The 17022-nt window shown below is 42.0% G+C and overlaps 1 protein-coding gene across 6 annotated transcripts in view; it reads left to right on the top strand.

Annotated features, from left to right (window-relative positions):
* Nucleotides 1-345: 345 nt before the first annotated feature.
* Nucleotides 346-17022, top strand: part of ZFYVE26 (zinc finger FYVE-type containing 26) — a 52496-nt gene continuing 35819 nt past the window's right edge. For 5 of the 6 annotated variants that reach the window (XM_064460067.1, XM_064460068.1, XM_064460069.1 and 2 more), the window contains exons 1-12: nucleotides 346-510; nucleotides 1041-1254; nucleotides 2728-2806; nucleotides 3603-3692; nucleotides 5569-6121; nucleotides 7462-7592; nucleotides 8448-8612; nucleotides 9717-9805; nucleotides 10092-10252; nucleotides 13630-13812; nucleotides 14388-15038; nucleotides 16415-16504. In XM_064460067.1, the coding sequence (XP_064316137.1) occupies nucleotides 1064-1254; nucleotides 2728-2806; nucleotides 3603-3692; nucleotides 5569-6121; nucleotides 7462-7592; nucleotides 8448-8612; nucleotides 9717-9805; nucleotides 10092-10252; nucleotides 13630-13812; nucleotides 14388-15038; nucleotides 16415-16504 (2383 nt within the window). In that variant the 5' untranslated portion in view covers nucleotides 346-510; nucleotides 1041-1063. The remainder of the gene's footprint in view (nucleotides 511-1040; nucleotides 1255-2727; nucleotides 2807-3602; nucleotides 3693-5568; nucleotides 6122-7461; nucleotides 7593-8447; nucleotides 8613-9716; nucleotides 9806-10091; nucleotides 10253-13629; nucleotides 13813-14387; nucleotides 15039-16414; nucleotides 16505-17022) is intronic. The other variant, XM_064460070.1, reaches the window with a different exon arrangement.

Below are 17022 nucleotides of genomic sequence, written 5' to 3'. Positions count from 1 at the left end.
GTATACACCCCTGTACATACACCTCTCTCTCTGTGTGTGTATACAGGTGTATGTAGCACACGCCCATACACCCTCCCCTCCGACAGACGACAGATCAACGACTTCCCGCTAGCCCCTCACACGGCACAGCCGCTGTCGTGAAGTGCCGCCGCGAGGCGGTCCCGCTGCGCGCGACGGGGCGGAGCTTCGGGCGGAAGCCAATCAGAACCACGAGAGGCCCGAGCACGGGGCGGAGCCGGCGTGTGGTAATAGGAGGCAATGGGGCGTGTCGGTGGGCGGAGGTGGGCGTGGTTAGCGCGGAGGGCGGTGCTTGCGCCGCCTGGATTCCCGAGGCGGTGTCAAGCGCTCCAAAGAAAAATGGCGGTTTATTTACATTCTGCCGCAGCTCGGCCAATGGGCGGGCGTGGTCAGCTGAGGCGGTGCCCAAGATGGCGACGCCGAGGCGTGGTGGTGCCGGAACTGTGCAGTAGAGCCCGGCGCTGCCGGAGTGACCGCGTCCTGCCCCGCCAGGTAATGCCGGCCGCGCAAGGATGGGCCCCGCGGGCCGCCGAGCCGGGACAGACTTTGCGGAGGAGGGCGAGGCTGCGGGCGGGTGCGCGGCAGAGCGCGCGGCCTGGGGCGAGTGGCCGCCGTCGCCCGCAAAGACAGTCCCTCCTCGCCGGGACGGGCGGCCTGGGGGTCGTGCAGCGGCGGGAGCACCGGGCGGGCCACTGGGCTGGGCTCCCCCAGGCGGAGCGCCCGCGGCGCGGTGGTCACGGCTGAGCGGCAGCCACCTTGTCAGCCCGCGGGGCTTGCTTGTTGGGCAGGAGCCCCCCGAAGCATGGCCTGGGCTCTCCGCCTGTCCCTGCCCCTGTGGGCAGAAGGCCCCAGAGGCCTGGCCTGGGCTCTCCGCTTGTCCCTGCCCGTGTAGGCAGAAGGCCCCAGAGGCCTGGCCTGGGCTCTCTGCCTGTCCCTATCCAGGGCATGCTGTCAAGTGCAAAGAAGTCGGAGGTGGTGCCCCAGCGTGCCCTTACGGCATCTGCATGTGTTACCCTACCCAGAGTCACCTGCTTGTCCTGGGAAGATGCATGCTTTTGGAAATGAAGAAGCAGTCTCCCTGGAGCAGCTTTTTGGGTTTTTCTGCGAGTGCGTACAGCATGGAGACTGGGAGCTTGCACAGGCCTGTGTGTCCCAGCTGAGCCAGTTGCATGGGGATGGCCCTGAGAAGGTGGAAGCAATTCTTCAGGCTCTAGTAGCTTGTCCTGTGGGGGTGAGGTAAGTAAGGTACTGCCTTGGTTTGGTAGACTTGAGTGTGAAATGAGGAGCAGCAGTTACTGCTGTGGGAGATGGAATCTGGGAAATAGCACTTGCTTCAGCACTGAGGTGTCTTGGATGTGTCTAGATGTGCTGTTATCTGATCGTCGACATCTTATCACTGCCCAAGCACTTAGCAGGCTGCCCAGCCCACTGGGGTAATGAGCTCTGTTCATTTACACAGTTGACATGGTGCTTCTAAATAGTTTTTAGCTTGTATCAATCATTTCAGAACTGATTTCTTTAGATTTTACTAAAGGATAATAATCAGAAGGAACATCTCCTGAAATAACGTTCCTTTGACACTGAGCTTTGGTTAATTTGGAAATGGAACCACCAAGATCGGCACTGTAGTTATTTAAAATGTTCTCTTGTTTACAGCTGTTGAAAGACGTTCCAATTTAAAAAAAAAAAGCTCTAAAAAGTTCAGATTGTGCTATTGATTTCTTATTTCTCTTGCACTGGATTTTGAAATGGCACTGATTTTGCTCAATCCTAGTTAGTTTTAGTCTCTGCTTTTCAGGTAGGTGCATATGAAGGGTGACTTTCTAGCACGTCAGAGAACATTGGCATTCCCCCTCTCTACGCAGATGATCGCACTTCTTTGCATGAAAATTTGTGTAACATTTTGGCAAAGGTTCTAAGAAACAGTTTACGCTGACAGCAATTAAAGGGGTCTGGAGGAAGGCGTGCACATGGTTAGATAAAAATTGCTAACAGCTGTGTGAGACAAACATTTTTGATCTTTTAATCTTTGATAGTTGGGCTATCTAAAGCCTAACTAAAGGCTTTAGCAGTGCTGAGATTTTTAAAGGCCAATAAACTAACTTGTGCTTTTTGCTTTTCCTAGTCCCTTTGACAGTACTGAATATGTTCCCTAACTGTGTAGGTTTTGGAATGGGCATATAAGTACTGGAGCACATGAAAATCTGATGGAAACTAGAAGCATTCTTTGTTTGATTACTACATTACTTCAGTTTTAGTTTGGACAAAGAGCTGCACTTGTGCTGCTGTGACCTAAAACTTAGTTTCATTTTTTCAGGTAGAACTAGACAGAACAGGAAATAGCAGTATTTGGTGAGCATTCAGATTTCAAAGAAATCTGCTGAATTACTCAGAGGGCTATACAGACTGAACTTTAGATCAGAAATAGATTTAATTGTTTTGAATCAAAGAACTGTGGCAGTAGTGTTGGTATTTGTCAGATCTAGAAGCAGTTACTTGCATAGCAAAAATCTTTGTGTTAATGTGTAAGTAATACCAATATTCTGGTTTCTCTGCATTCTCTTCCTGTCTGACTCATCTTCAGCTATTTAGTCATCTTTGGTTTTGTCTTGCACAAAGACATAAAAATCAAAATTACCCCTGACAGTGTTTTCCTGGATCTTGGAGATAGGAATGACCTTGTATAATTGAGTGTATGTGCTTTTGTAGATGGGGACAGAATTCTAGCCCATGGAGAACTGCATGGCTTTGGCTTCTTGTGCTGGAAAAATGGCTTGCCAGGAATCAGGTACAGAAACATCTAGCTGACTTCCAAGTGTAAAATGTCTGCCTAGTTGTTTATTTAAGCTATAGGCTTTCCCATGTTTCATAGAATTAAGTTCTCAAGGTAGCTGGAGAGGTGCATTGCTTTTGCTTTTAACAAACTTGTCATGAAAAAACTGTTAATCTTCTCTGCACAGGAGACAGAAATTGGGATTTTTTTTTTTTGATGTTTAGGTAACAGAAGTTGGCATTTTAGCATTGAGCATTTCTGTAAATGGAAGGCATGTGTGTATCACCTTCTGTATTTGCGTAGCACCTTTCTTACATTAAAGATGATATAGCTCAGGCATCAGACAATTCTTTATAAGCTTTAGACGGTGAGGGATATTCTTTCTGTGTTGTGGTTTTCAGACAGGTGCAGTATGTTTAATGAGTAAAGGGGAAACTAGGCTTTTTCCTTTTTTTTTAAATTGGTACACTGGGATGTGTGATCATACTTTTTTTTAAAATTCATTTGCCCGTGTCTCTACTTACACTTGCATTTTTTTCTTTACCTTCTGAGGAAAGATGTCTCTGATGAGATTTTAATTCCTGACAAAATGACACTTGCCTCTGTTTCCAAATGTACAGATAAATGGAATCCACTGGAGCAGGAGCAGAACCTAAATGTGGAATAATTGAGAATTAGGTATCTTCAGTGAGATATTTCAGTCTGCCTCAAAATGTTAATGAAATAATTAAGATTATGTTTATATGGTCATGTAAATAAATCAAAGTTTTACTGGCTAACGTATTTCCCATTCTTTTATATGTTGTTTCAGAAAACTGTTCTGGTTGTTCTTCAGAGAGAAACTGAATTTTTATTGTTCTTGGAAGAACTACAGAAAGATGTCTCTGAGGAAGTCCTGAAGGTGAGCTATTTTGTATGCCCTACTTCTTGTTAGTTATGCAGGATGTCCAGCTTTATAAGGATTTGGGATCGAAGTTAGTGCTTCCTGCTAACTTGACTACCTGAGATTCTAATGTGTTAATAATCTTCTAGGCAACTGAAAGAGACTGTAATTGAGATCCCTTTCTGAAGTTAATCCAATGTGCCTGCAAGTGATTCCTCTGGCTAGAGGGGAGGCTGTAGGCAGGCAAGGAACAAGCTTTTCTATGTGGTCTTCCTAACACACTTTGGTCCCGATTGCAGCTACTTGCCACAGTCTTATCTCTATAGATACCTTTAGTAAACATAAAGCTAAAACCCACTCTGAGCCAAAGTAAACCATAATCAGCAAGCACATTTTAGAAGTATGTCTATTCTCTTTTTCTTCCTCCCAAGATCTTCATTTTCATGTCCTCTGCACCCCTTTGCCACCTTCCTCGAAGTTTTTGGGTACCCTACTCTTACTACTGACGTTATTTGGTAATTGGTATGATGTGTGCTCTGAGGTCCAGAACCCATCATGCAGACTGATTTATTTGAGAAATACATGGAAATATGCAAATGTGGATTCAAAAGCAAGTATAGAGCAGAAAATCAGGAGAGTTACTAACTGTAGAACTGTCCTAATTTGGTGTTGGTTACAACAGAATTGGACCTGACAAGGTGTGTGGAATGTCCTCAGATGTTGCTCCTAGTCATATAGGTTCTAACTGTTAAAATATTTTTTTTGTTTGCCTTTTTTTAAGATGAAAATGAGCACTTATTATATTCAGAGGCTGTTTTCAGCTTTTAATTATGAATAAGGAAAAGATGTTCAGTATTTCTCTAAGGATACAGAATTAGCAATTACAGGATGAAAGCAAGCAAGGTAGACTTGACTGTTGATTAAAATAAATCTACCTGAAGTCTGTTAATGACTAATGAAGTTGTATATGTACCATCTAACCTCCAAGGTCATAAAAGACTCCACCATTGTCTGAAGTGTTGCACAGAAATAGGAGATTCAGCAACCTCATATCTATGTCACAGTTACTGTCAGAGACATGTTAGTAGGTAGACTTAGATTTTGATGCAGCAAATAAAGAAAAAGATGTTGCGGACTTGCCTTCTGCTGCTAATATTATCACATTTTGCACACACCAACCACCTCTCCCCTCCATATTCCCTTAGTTGTCCCTTCCAGCCAAGGACAGCACTCACATAGTTCCAGAAGTGCGACAAGTGCTGCTGAATTGTTATTCACCTTCCCACCTGTTACTGGGAGAGCTAATTGGTGTTGGTTGGTTTGTTTGTTTTTCCCCTTCCTAGTTCTGGAATTGTAGGTTTGCTTCTGTTAAAAAGAAAAGATTATTATTGCTTAAGAAAGAAGTCTGTGAGACGGCTTCTGAATCTGTTGGCCAGTTTTAACCAAGTTTGAAAAATTAGTGTTGATGAGGATGATGCAGTTGATAGATAGATGGTATGAATCTGGAAAAGTAGGATTAAAAAAAAAAGACATTATGCTTGTACTGACTTGCAAAGATACATTCACATCAATAATTACTAAGAGGTAGAATATGGTAGTGCTTCAGCCGTTCAATAGGAGCTTCCTGTGAACTAAGGTAGCCTGCTTATGAGCGCATGGCTCATGTAGCGTAGTTGTGTATTATAGTATTCTTTACATTTTGTTACATATTCAGGCATATTCACCCTTCTAGGAAGGATATTGGACAAATTGGATCATTATTAATGGATTTCATAGGTAATATGATGTTTCTGGATTGATTTATCTTCTTGCTTTCAAATTTCTCCTATTTTAAAAATTTATTTCATATTATTAATGGAGTTTGAAACGCTTACTTTTATTATTTCCCTATCAGGAACTGTTTGAAGCATTTGAGTGCACCCACAACAACCACGTCACAGACAGGAAAAGAAGAGATGGCTGTTCTCACAGGTTCAGTTTGGATGTTGTTTCAGCTCTCCGGAAGCTTTTGCTGCGGGCTCCCCAGAGGGCAAAAGCACTGCTGGAGTTCTTCCAGGAGGAACAAGGCGCACACAGCTCCTCGCTCCAGCAGTATTGCTCTCTACAGAACATCTTTGTTGAATTTCTTCATGATTCCTTGAAATCTCTGCAGAGACTTCAGTGCAGTTCTGAGATTTCAGCAGAACTAGATCAAAGAGAACTAGTAGATACAATTTACGCTGCTCTTAGTATAGTGACTTTTGAGGTGGAGCATCAGGCAGATGAAGTACGGCACCTCTTCAGGGAGCTCTTGGATGTATGCTGGGCTGAGGGGAGCCCACTGAGGGAGGAGAAGCTACTAAGCTGCATGCTGAGGAAACAGAGCCATGGCCTGTTAAGCCTGTATAGCAGTGTTCTCATAGAAAGAACAAGAGAAAAATTTCTGGTGTCAAAATCAATACGAAAAGGTTTGTTTCACTTTTTGCTTTTTTTTAATTACTTGTTTAACACAGCCATTGAGGTGTTAAATGGGCAAGTTGTCAAGAAGTTGGGCAGTGTCCTTGCTTAGGTGCCTTAACAAGCCATGGAGTCTTGTAAAAGATGATGCTAAAGTGACTTAAATTGGCATAGGTACCCCAGGGCTCTCCCTACGCTTCTGCAGTCTGTGCTGACTTCTTTTGTGAGCACTTCCTTTACCACCCCTTGTTGTGCTCTATTTTCATCTGCTCAGCATTTCTCCTGCTGGAGATCTTGCTCGTAACTAGAAAATTGACTCTCCATATGTATATAAAGTTTTTATTGGTTCAGCTCCAGCTTGGGGTCATCTGTGTTGGGGGATGTTCTGGTTTTGACCAATAACAGTTCAACTACCTCAGTAATCCCAAAACATTCAAACCCCTTAATAGTGGAAAAGAAAACTTCTGGAAGTGGAAGATGTTGAGTGTGCCAATATCCCAGCTGGAAAGAAGATGCAATTTGGTTACCTGCTCGCTTTCCAGAGCGCAGCTGTTGTTTTTTGTACTGGTTATAACTTTACAGCTTCTGTCTAGCTCCCTATGACTAGTACATTTAGTTGAGGTTCTCATTTGAAGCTGAATGGTGAGTGGTGCCTGTGCGGTTGTCAGGCAAGTAGCAGGTGAGTGTGCAAGGAGGGAAAAGTTAGAATGCCCACCTTCTTTTGCTCGCCTCTGTACACTGAGGTATAAGTCAGTGGGGTTTGTATCCTCTCTCCTCCCTTCACTCATAGGGATTGCTGAGGGAAGTTCAGGCTGGTGTGGTGTGGCAGACTCTGACATTTCTGATAATAACTACAGTTGGTGCTTCCTCATGGGGGGAAGAGAAATGGAGATATGGATACCTTCACTCTCACTCGGAGTTGTTTAATTCTTGTTTTGCAACTATCTGAGAAGTTCCTGTGCTGCACAAGTCCTTGGTAAGGCCCTGCAAAGCAGTGTAGTGTCTCAACACAAGTGAGAATTAATGCACTGACAGATAAGATGTGTATGACTAGAGAAAGAAAGGCAGTGTGACCTGAGCTAATGCAAACAACCTGTGTGCTGAACAGGCTCTTGCGATGTTAACAACTATCCAGACGGTTTCCCATCTGACCTGTTTATTTTCTGTCGAATGTCTCTGCTTGGCTTTCTCATTATCCAGTAACAACATCTGAGAGCCTTAACTGTTAACATATAACAGCTGGTTAGTATTTGAGGAAATATTGAGTGTTTCTCAGTTTAAATTAATAGCAACTATGCTTCTTTCAAAGGTACCCCTCTGTACTGGAAGGTAATCTTGTGATGTTTTTTAGGTTCACCTGAGCAGCTGGATACAGAGCGAACTGTGATGAATTTGTTTTCATATCCCAGGGAGGCTCCTTCTTGGAAGACAGCCTATTTCTACTGCTTGAGCAGCAGCAAGCACTTCCTGGAACAGATTCTGGTATGGTCATAAAATCATTAAGAGGAAAATATAATGGTGGCTAAAGACAGTCCCTGTATTGAGCATACCTTGGTGGTGCACAGAAGTGTTTTGTATTCAAATAGTGCTTAGTAGGGGTCATGACTTGTAGGAACAAGGAGGTAACTGGTGATAACTCCACTGCTTTCAGCTGTGTGATGAACTCAAAACACACAGTGAGAGTTTTTGGAAAAGCTCAGCTGCATGCAGGCTGAAGTTTAGATCTTCAGGATTTAAGAATTCCTGTGTTCTGCTTGTAATTTTGGTGGATACACCACTTGATTTACCCCATGACTTTGAGCTTGTTGCTTTGCTTTGCTTTTCTGATGCTGGTAGACTTAGGGCAGTGAGACTAGTTTGCACAGTAAAATTAATGTTTTAAAGAGCTTGAAGACCTGGTGAAAATACTCGGGTATGAATTAAATTATTTGAATGTATTTACATAGATAGAAGAAATAGAATACAGGTAGGTGGTCACTGTTAAAGTGTGAGGTTTTAAGGTTGAACGTATTTCCACTTCTAAATAACGTGCTCATTCAAGTTTCTTGCATAATGCCCTTGACAGAGAGATAATCAATAGAAAGGATGTAAAGATAATGTAGTGAGGGAGTGTGAATTGGCTCTGTAGTAATTATTTGAAATTGTGTTTTCCCACATGACAGTTTTACTGAAGAGTAACCTGATGGCTTGGAAAATACAGGTTTAGGGAAATTCCGGATGCAGAACGTCACTATTTTAGTGAAGCTAATATTTATTGAAATGGCTACTCACATAACCTGCCAGGCCTTATGGGTCTCTGCATTTTGGAAAGATAAATACTTTTTTTTTGTTTCCTAGGTTACTGCATTAACTTTACTGAAAAGAGAAGACTATTCAGGCCTGAACAGCTTATTGAGGAGAGAATTCAACCCCCTTAGCCGCCTCTTGGTATTGCTAGGATGGACTCATTGTCAAAGCTTGGAATCAGCAAAAGCGTTGCTATGGACTCTTCACAAAACTCAGGTAAATCAGCAGAAAGCAAGTGGCAGTATCCCAGTCTGAGTCCAGGTAATGCAATTTGTTCGCAAACATATAAATTAAGTAAAACTGGAGTTTCCAGTGAGAATGTTAATCTTTCTCGAAATGGAATTAAAGAAGCTAAGATGTACAGTTGTGTGTAACAACTCTCATTGGACACATGCCTTTCTTCTTATTCCTCAGCTGTGAGGGGAGTATGAATGCCCAGGAGATTCTGAAAGCTTCTCTTGCATAAGCTCTTCAGCCTTTTCCGTTAACATGAGAAAGACATCAATGGCTGTTGATTAGTTTTGAAAAGAGCTGGGGCCATTTGGTCGTCCCTGGATAGTGACTAATTCTGGTCACAAATAACCCGAGTTCAGCAGCATGGTAGCTTGGAAATTTCCCATGCCTATTCTCCAAAAGAAATGATAAATGACAGGAGCGGTGACTGAAAGATCCATCTTGTTTGGGGGGAGTCTTCATCTCTGAAGAAGAGAGAGGGTTCTAACTCTGAGGGTGTAGTTGCAGTTCAGATGATGCCTGCCTGCAGGCAAGTGGCTTGGACTGACAGAGGTGGGGAGACAGGGAGCCTTGCAGTGCTGGATCGTTGGGGAAGATCTGGGCTGGTATTGGAGTTACCATCTATTAGTAATAGGCTGAAGGTCTATTCAATAGCCTCTGCAAAGTGAAAGTCTTCAATATGATTTTAGCAGGCAAGCATCTAGAGTAGAAGGGCACATGGAAAAAGAGAATAACTGTCTGCTACCCAGTATATCATCTGTTCTAGTGCATGATTAGCTCTGGAAGTTAGTGTCTTAGATTGATATTAAGAAACATTAATTTGCATTTTCAAAGCTAACCTTGAAAAGGAATGTAGCCACTTTTCCACGGTCTGTTGGTGTGTTGAGTGGAGGCTGCCTGATTTTGATGCTCCTTCAGAATAGCCCTTTCTTGCTGGCTTTGTAATAAAACTGGCAATGTTCTGTACTTGAAAGTTACCATCTGGATAAAGTCTTATGAACATCCCATATGTGACACAGGCTTAGTTCTGCTCTCTGAGTAGAGGATTTGTTGTAAAGGGATTCTTTTATTTGTCTTTCTATTTAGGATCTGTGCAATGATTCAGTACTGAAAGATTTCTGTGATGGGCTGTGGGCTCAGGTGGAAGTTCTTGAATGGTGCATACAGCAAAACAGGTAAAATGATCAGAAGGACTTTCTCCAAACTGTCCTGCCAAATCTGCCTATTAGTCAATTTATGTATGCAAATAGAAATTGTGGTTTTTTGTGAATCTTGGCTAATCATATCCTAGTATGTCACAAGCTCTCGAAATTGCTTCATGGGCATTAGTTATGCTATTTGTTTTTCTTTTTAACTGCAATAGTTTTGTTGAATCAGAATTAGAGTGGGACATACATCTTTAAACATGGCTGAGACACCTACATGTGATTGCGCCACCTCTTTGTTTGTTCTCTCTTGCAGTATTACTATCCCAAGGAAGGCTCTTTTGCAACACTTGCACAGTCTGGATTGCCACACTGCAGTGTACTCTCTTCATCATCTCACTAATCTTCTGGCACTGAATGAAGATGATGTTATTGAGCTTCTTCAGAAAGTTCCTGCTAGAGACCAACAGGTGCAGGGTAAATGTCTAGGGTCCTGAGAACACAGGAAAACCCCGATCCATCGTGTATGTGCTGCTCAGTATTTCTGCCAGGAAGAGTCTATACTTTTGACCTACTTCTGTAAATAAGGAAGATAGCGCTTTTCAGCTGTTTTGCGGAAGAAAACTAGAGAGCACATGGAAATTATTTTGGCATCCTTTTGGGGAGTAAATTGTCTCCCAGGAAGGAGTTGAGATCTCTTTGATCTCACAAGGACAGGTCTCTGGAAGCTTTTTCAAAATGGTAAAGACTTCACACAGGCTCGTAATATGTGCTACTCATTGTAACTTTCATACTGTATAATACCCTTAGCTTCAAAAGTAAGTGTGTGTTTTGGATTTCATCTGTCTGTGCACTTAAATTTAAAACTGAAGGGCAAAGCCAGATGAAATTGACAACATCTCATACTATAACACCTTCATTTTTGGAAGGTATGAAATGGTTTGAGTTTTCTTTTTTCTTCTAATATTAAGTCTTACCAAATCTACTTTAACATTAAAATCAGTAAGGCATACAGGCTGTGTTTACATCCCTCTTGCCTCACTTCTCTCATATTCCCATGTCCTGTTTGGTGCCTAAAATACCTGAGATTACTAAACACGTTAGTTACTTAGAAGTGACTCTCCTTGTAGTCTTTTGATTGCAGCCTATGTCCAGGTTCAGCTGCTGCTATTTTAACACTGTTTTCTGACAGGACTTCTTGATACAGAAGCTTGGTCTTCCTGCATGTACCAGAACCTAAGAATCTGCAATTTTTTGTGCCTTATTCTTTCTGTGAATGGGAATTTGTACGTGTGTAATTTCAACCTGAGTTGCATTGAGAGCTTTCAGTGATGGGTCTTGCGCAGATTTTCCAGGTTGCCTAGTAGGAGGCAGTTTTCTCTCCTTCCAGTATCATATTGTTAAGATGTTGGTTTCCAGTTATGTTTTTACAAGTTGTTTTGTTAAAATTGTCGTGACAGTTGTCTTGAATAGTCTTAAAAGACATAATGATTGAGACTCCCTATAGATCTCTGGTTTCAGTGTCCTGCTTTCTGAAATTAATTGTTTAGTTGTTGCTGCTGCTGTTCTTTGTTTTTGTTGTTTTTTTTAATCAGTTATTACATTTTAATTATTTTCTGCTTGAATTCTGCCAAACCGTTCAAAAACAGGAAGAGGCAGTACCATCATATCTTCTGGGAGCTGCATGACTGTAGCAAAAGAACTCTAGCTATGGTCTAGCTCTTTTTTCAAATCACCTCAATTTACAGAACTAGTTAATGGAAGACAAGTCCTCCCTCTCTTTTCAGCCCAGTGATTATTGTAAAATTCAGGTAATTCTATAAACACAGTTTAATACAATCTTCAAAATAATCTGCTTTGAAACTTCATGACTTCTCTCCTCCCTTTAAGTTTTGATTTGTCTGACTTGGTAGTGTTAACGGGCCTTTTTCTCCCTTCACTGCACATACTTCCCCTTCTTCCCGGCACACATCTGTCAGCTGCAGTAGTGAAACTGAAGTAGTGGTCCTGGCTGACAGGTGTGTTCAGGCACCCTTCAGATCAGTGCCTAACACTAACTTTGATCAGCCACACTAACAGAAGAAATGATGGGCAGAACTTTCCTTGTGAGTTACAGAATTCAAGAATAAGGTGTTAATATTTCTGGCATAGGAAGAACAAATGCTTATAGTTGAAGGGTAGTTCTTCAGTATCGGTGCCAGGAAAAGGGTTGTTTTAGGCATGGTGGCTGACAGACTCACTTTCCACAGGGGAGGCAAAAGTGTATTAAACTTGCATTTGATTACCAGTGTGTATCTTGTAGGAATAGCTAGCTGCACATACTCTTTTACAGAGGACTGTATGTGTTGGATCTCTGGCTTCACTGCCTGAAGTCCTCGTAGGACGTTGATATTGAAGCTTTTTTGGGTGCTACATGTTACTTAGAGCTGCTGGTGAATTATACCATTTCTGTGGCCGTGTGGGTTCTGCAAAGGGTTCATACTTGGATGTTTTCTCAGTTCTGTCTGCTGTCTACATTATAGTTCCCACCATTGTTGCTGTTTAGAATTGCCTTGATAGGGAATAATTGGTTTCAAACTGTGCTCTCAGGGTTTTTGACTTTGCTCTGTAGTTTTTAGAAGAGTTCAGGCTGGTGCTTTTCTTTGAAATCATGCTCAAGCCTTCAAGCCTTGTGGAGGACAGTGCTGAAACACTTTCTAGGTAATGCTGTTAGTTTCAGTGTTTGGATGGGGACACCAGCAGTATATCAAATGAGTGCTTTGTTTAAAAAAAAAAAAACAACAAACCAAAAACAACAAAACCCCCAAACAAACAAACAAAAAAACCCCAAACAAAACCCCAAAACTTTGCAAGTGCTTCCCCTGCGTGACAATAGGCAAAGGGACGATCTACCCCTTGTATAAGAACATAGCAGAGTGGATTCAAGCATTAATTTAAGACTGTCTGGGGTTTTGTGTTGTTGTGTTGTTTTTTTTTTAAAAAACCTTTGTACAGTAGTTGGATAATTCATCTAAACCCAGCATACCAGAACATATGATTCTGTATTGTGTTCCTTGGTGAAGGGGATGATGATATGACTGTTACATAATTTGCAGCTCTCATGTTCTGTTGTACTAAGAAGTGATCACGTCTCTGGCATGTGACACCTTCTTTCCTCAAAAAAAAAAAGCAAAAGGGGGAAGGAGTGGGTGTAATATTTTTCTAAGTTGCCTTTATCATAAATGTGTGAAGAAAACTGTGGGACTGTACTTTTTTTTTCTAACCAATTCAGATTGTATATGATCTATATGGCCAGCCATTGTGGATAGAATCAACTGTGATATCTATTTACTAGTACAAATTTGTAGAGGTGGTGGTACTCTATTCTCACTATGGTCACAGCCATTCTACACTATCTCCCTACTTATCTACTGTGTGATAGAACACAAAGTTCTAAGATGCTGGAACAAGACAGGTTCTGTCCCTGTGTTGTAAATGCAGCAGTGTAGCTTAACCATGTACCTCTAATGTGACTTGTCAATGAGCACATTTTGATCATTCCGTGCTGCAGCCAGGTCCTGTAACACAAATTAACAGAAAATTTCCTTTTCAGAAGGAGATCCAGACCTGACTTTTCTGCGCCCCTCTGTTCTGTTGTGGGTTCTCTTCCTTTTTTTTTTTTTCCTCCCCCCCCCCCCCAAAAAAAAAGTAATGTTGTGACGTAACAGCGTAACAGTGAGACAGCAAAGCTGGGATGGAGGTGATATTGGGGAAGAAAGTCTGGATAAACATTGCTGTGTGGGAACTGCAGGAGAAAATTAACTTGTTTTCTTGTCTCTCTCCTATCCCCTCACTACCCTTCTTTCCCTCCACAGCGGCAACGCTCCCTAACACCCTGAGTCAGAAACGCAATCTGGCTCTCTTTCGAGCATTTTGCGCCATGAAGTATGCTATCTATGCTCTCTGTGTGAATTCACATAAGCATTCCAAGTGCAAAGATTGTGTACGCAGCCTTCTTGGTGATATCCCTGAAGATGCAGCTTTTGGAGAACCAGCAGGTAATTGGCCTCCTTTTGCAGGTTCAGTAGCTTGTGCTTCTCCATTTTCTGGGCTCTGAATTATCACTTAGTATTGGGATAATATTGCACCCTGTGTGCATATATCTTTATTCAGTGGGCTATGCATACTTTGCAAACAAGTATCATGGCATTTTTGGGGGGCATTATTACCTTTAGTAATAATAGATATGAGCGAGCTACCTGCTTTGTTCTAAAACACTTAAGGTAATTGTATTAAAAATATAGTGCAAAAAGACGCTGATGTTGGATATAGGATGGTAGTGGCAGGGATGCTTTGGTTTCCCAGAGCTAAAACTGATTTAATGGCTAAAATGGGTGTAATCTGAGTTCGCGCTTCATTACACAAGGTGGTAACTGGCATTACTAAGAAGGAGGAGCCACATTAGCTTTTCAGATGTAAAATGTTGGATGTATATTTACTTGTTTTGTGGAGGAATGGTCTGAGCCACTGGGACAGTTCCATCATCTAGGATTTTCTTAAAGGGCAAAGGTTGGAGGAAGGCATTCCTGGAAAATGTTGTAAATGTTCTGTATTTTTGTTTTTAATTACGCAGATTACTCTTCAGTATTTCCTCTGTTTCTTGTGAAGTGTCAGCAGTTCTTAAGGAGTGTTCCAGCTCCTCTGCGCCTGGAGGTTTTGGAGAACATCTTCTCCTTGCTTTTTGTTTCCTACAGTGACCTCCATACTGAGACTCTTCTACCTGAGGACTATGCAGAGGATGATCTTGACAAAAAGAGTACTGCTGTGAGTGTAGAAGGCAGTGCTAGTCGGCGGTCTTCCACCTCAGAAAGTCCACAGCACCTAATAGAGGCTGAAAAGAAATTAGAGAGGCATCTGCTGGCTGCTGAGACAGTTCACACAGATACCCAAGATTTTCATGACTCAGTGTTAGGTGGCAAAAGCTGTGAAACCTCTAGGCTGAGGTACCTGGATCTGAAACACTTCACCAGTGGCGTTACTGGATTTTTAGTGGATGTTGTGGCCATGGATGCCTTCCTCGCATTGCTTCTCAAGCATCTGGAAGAAATTCAGAGTTCTCTCCCATGGGATTCCAGTAATGTGCTTCGTGAAGAGCTGGAGCTTGTCGAGTGCTTGAACCTTTCTGCAAGCAGAGATGCCTTTGGAAGTCGTGTGTTACAGTTTTCCAAATACCTTTCTGAAGCTCACTGGCGATACAAGGTGGTGATGAGTAACAGAAATGCAGGTAGACCTTGTGTTTGGCACTTTCTCATATATCAGTGCTGTACAGCTGTCCAAGCAGTGGACTCAAGACTAAATTCCCCGAGCATCTTGCTGAGGGAGCACATTTTGGAAGATACTAGGAGGGTGACCTAGTTGGACATCACCCAGTTCTTCTACCATTCTCCAACAGGAGTGATCTCTAATCAGAAAGTTTGGGTTTCCTTTTTCTTTTTTCCCTCCCCTTTGTGGACACACCGCTTCAGTCTTTCTCCTGCCCCTTCATCACAAGTTATGCTGATAGTGCAGTGATATGAAGGATATGGTGCTGTGTGATCCAATGCAAGTCAGGTAGACTCATCTCATTCATGGACAGAGTGTTGATTTAGCCTAGTCTGGAAACATGTTAGGAAAGTGTATCAGATTATTCTGGGATGCAGACCACTCCTCAAGAGTGGCTAGGACAGCACACTCAGGAACCTATTTCCCACCCTTCTCCATATCCTATAACTTGTTAGCCCTGCTACTGTCAGATTTCTGCTTGTTTCATAGTGTGGCTTATTGTGTATCTCAGACAGTGCAAAGTCTGTGTCCCAAGAAAGACTGGACAGTATGGACCTTAAATATTCCAAGTTTCCAAACTTGTTTTCAACTATTTCTCAGGTCTACCCCTTTAAAGGAGGGGGTGTGATGTGGTGGGACTTAAGTTTGAGTAGGCAGCCCTCAGTGTTTCTATTGGACAGACAGCAGCTTTCTGTAGGATTCTGTACTTTTGAGTCCTGACTTCTGACAAATGATGGCAACTATTTGGGGAATATCTTTCAGGGAGAGGTGCCTCACTTTTCTTGACACTGCATATCTTTTGGATTCTCTGTGTCAAGGGCTGGCACCCCCATTCCTTGCTCACTTCCAGAACTGTTGACTGAGTCAGGGTTCATACTACCCTGCATTACTGAAGAACCCAGTTGTTTCAGCAAAACCTTAATGACAAATCAAACTCTCTCATACTACTTTAGTTCTTATTCTTTTTGCCTTGTTTCTAACTGTTTATATACTTGGACTATACCTGTTTTTCCCATGTAGTTAGGATCATAGAATAATTCAGGTTGGAAAAGACCTTTAGTCACTAGGAGTGTGTAGAAGGTATAGTACATTCCAAGCAACATTGGATGTGGATGTGAAAAACACAGTATTATTTGAATTGCATCAAAATTACTTCAAGGTCCTGGTTTAAACTTTACTGCAGAAAAGCTCTTAGCTGACATCAATTGTGTTTCCTTTGGAGATTTGCCATCATAGCTCTACCTATGTAGATGTGTTGATAGATTCTTTAAGGTAGACAAATAACTGTTTATGGCCTGTCCAGATAGGTGGTAATGTTTTTGCTTAAATATTTCACAGAACATCAGCTTGCAGCTTCCAGGAGATACTGCTCTTTAACCAGGTGCTCCAGCTTTAAGAAACGAAGTAGATCTCAAAGGTACAAGACAGGTGGGTTGAAAAAGTGACTTGGAGAAGTCATCTCTGAAACTTACGTAACTTTGCTGAGCTCATAGCTGAATGCAGTGAGATTTAATGGACTAAGGAGTAGAGAACTAGATTTATTTCCTTTAGTTTTCTAACTGGTTTGAAGTGTCTTAGTCCGGTTCCACTTGGATTGAGATTGTTTTCCTAAAGCTCACCTACACAAATAAAAGGTAATTGATTTTAAATTTAGGTAAGAAAATAACTTCTTTCATACATAGTCTGATTTGGGGCAGGGAAGAACTTTGCAACTACAGTACCAGTTCTTCCCTCTTTCCACTATATCCAATGACTGCTTGGTATATTTTCATTCCTATCACAGTAGCATCTAGGATGTGAATTTGCAGGAACTTGTGGCTTAAATTAGCAGCCTTAGCAGAAAGTTGGGTTCCTCAACATTTTTCTATTTAGCCTTTAAAAGGTATGCCTGGTTTTTGGATTGGGTTGTTCCAAAATAAGAATCTTTAAAGTGTCTGACATGAGTT

This window comes from Phalacrocorax carbo, chromosome 9 (assembly GCF_963921805.1).
Source record: "Phalacrocorax carbo chromosome 9, bPhaCar2.1, whole genome shotgun sequence".
Taxonomy (NCBI): Eukaryota; Metazoa; Chordata; class Aves; order Suliformes; family Phalacrocoracidae; genus Phalacrocorax; species Phalacrocorax carbo.
Note: the sequence above shows the minus strand (reverse complement) of the source record. Positions and strands in the feature narration are given on the sequence as shown.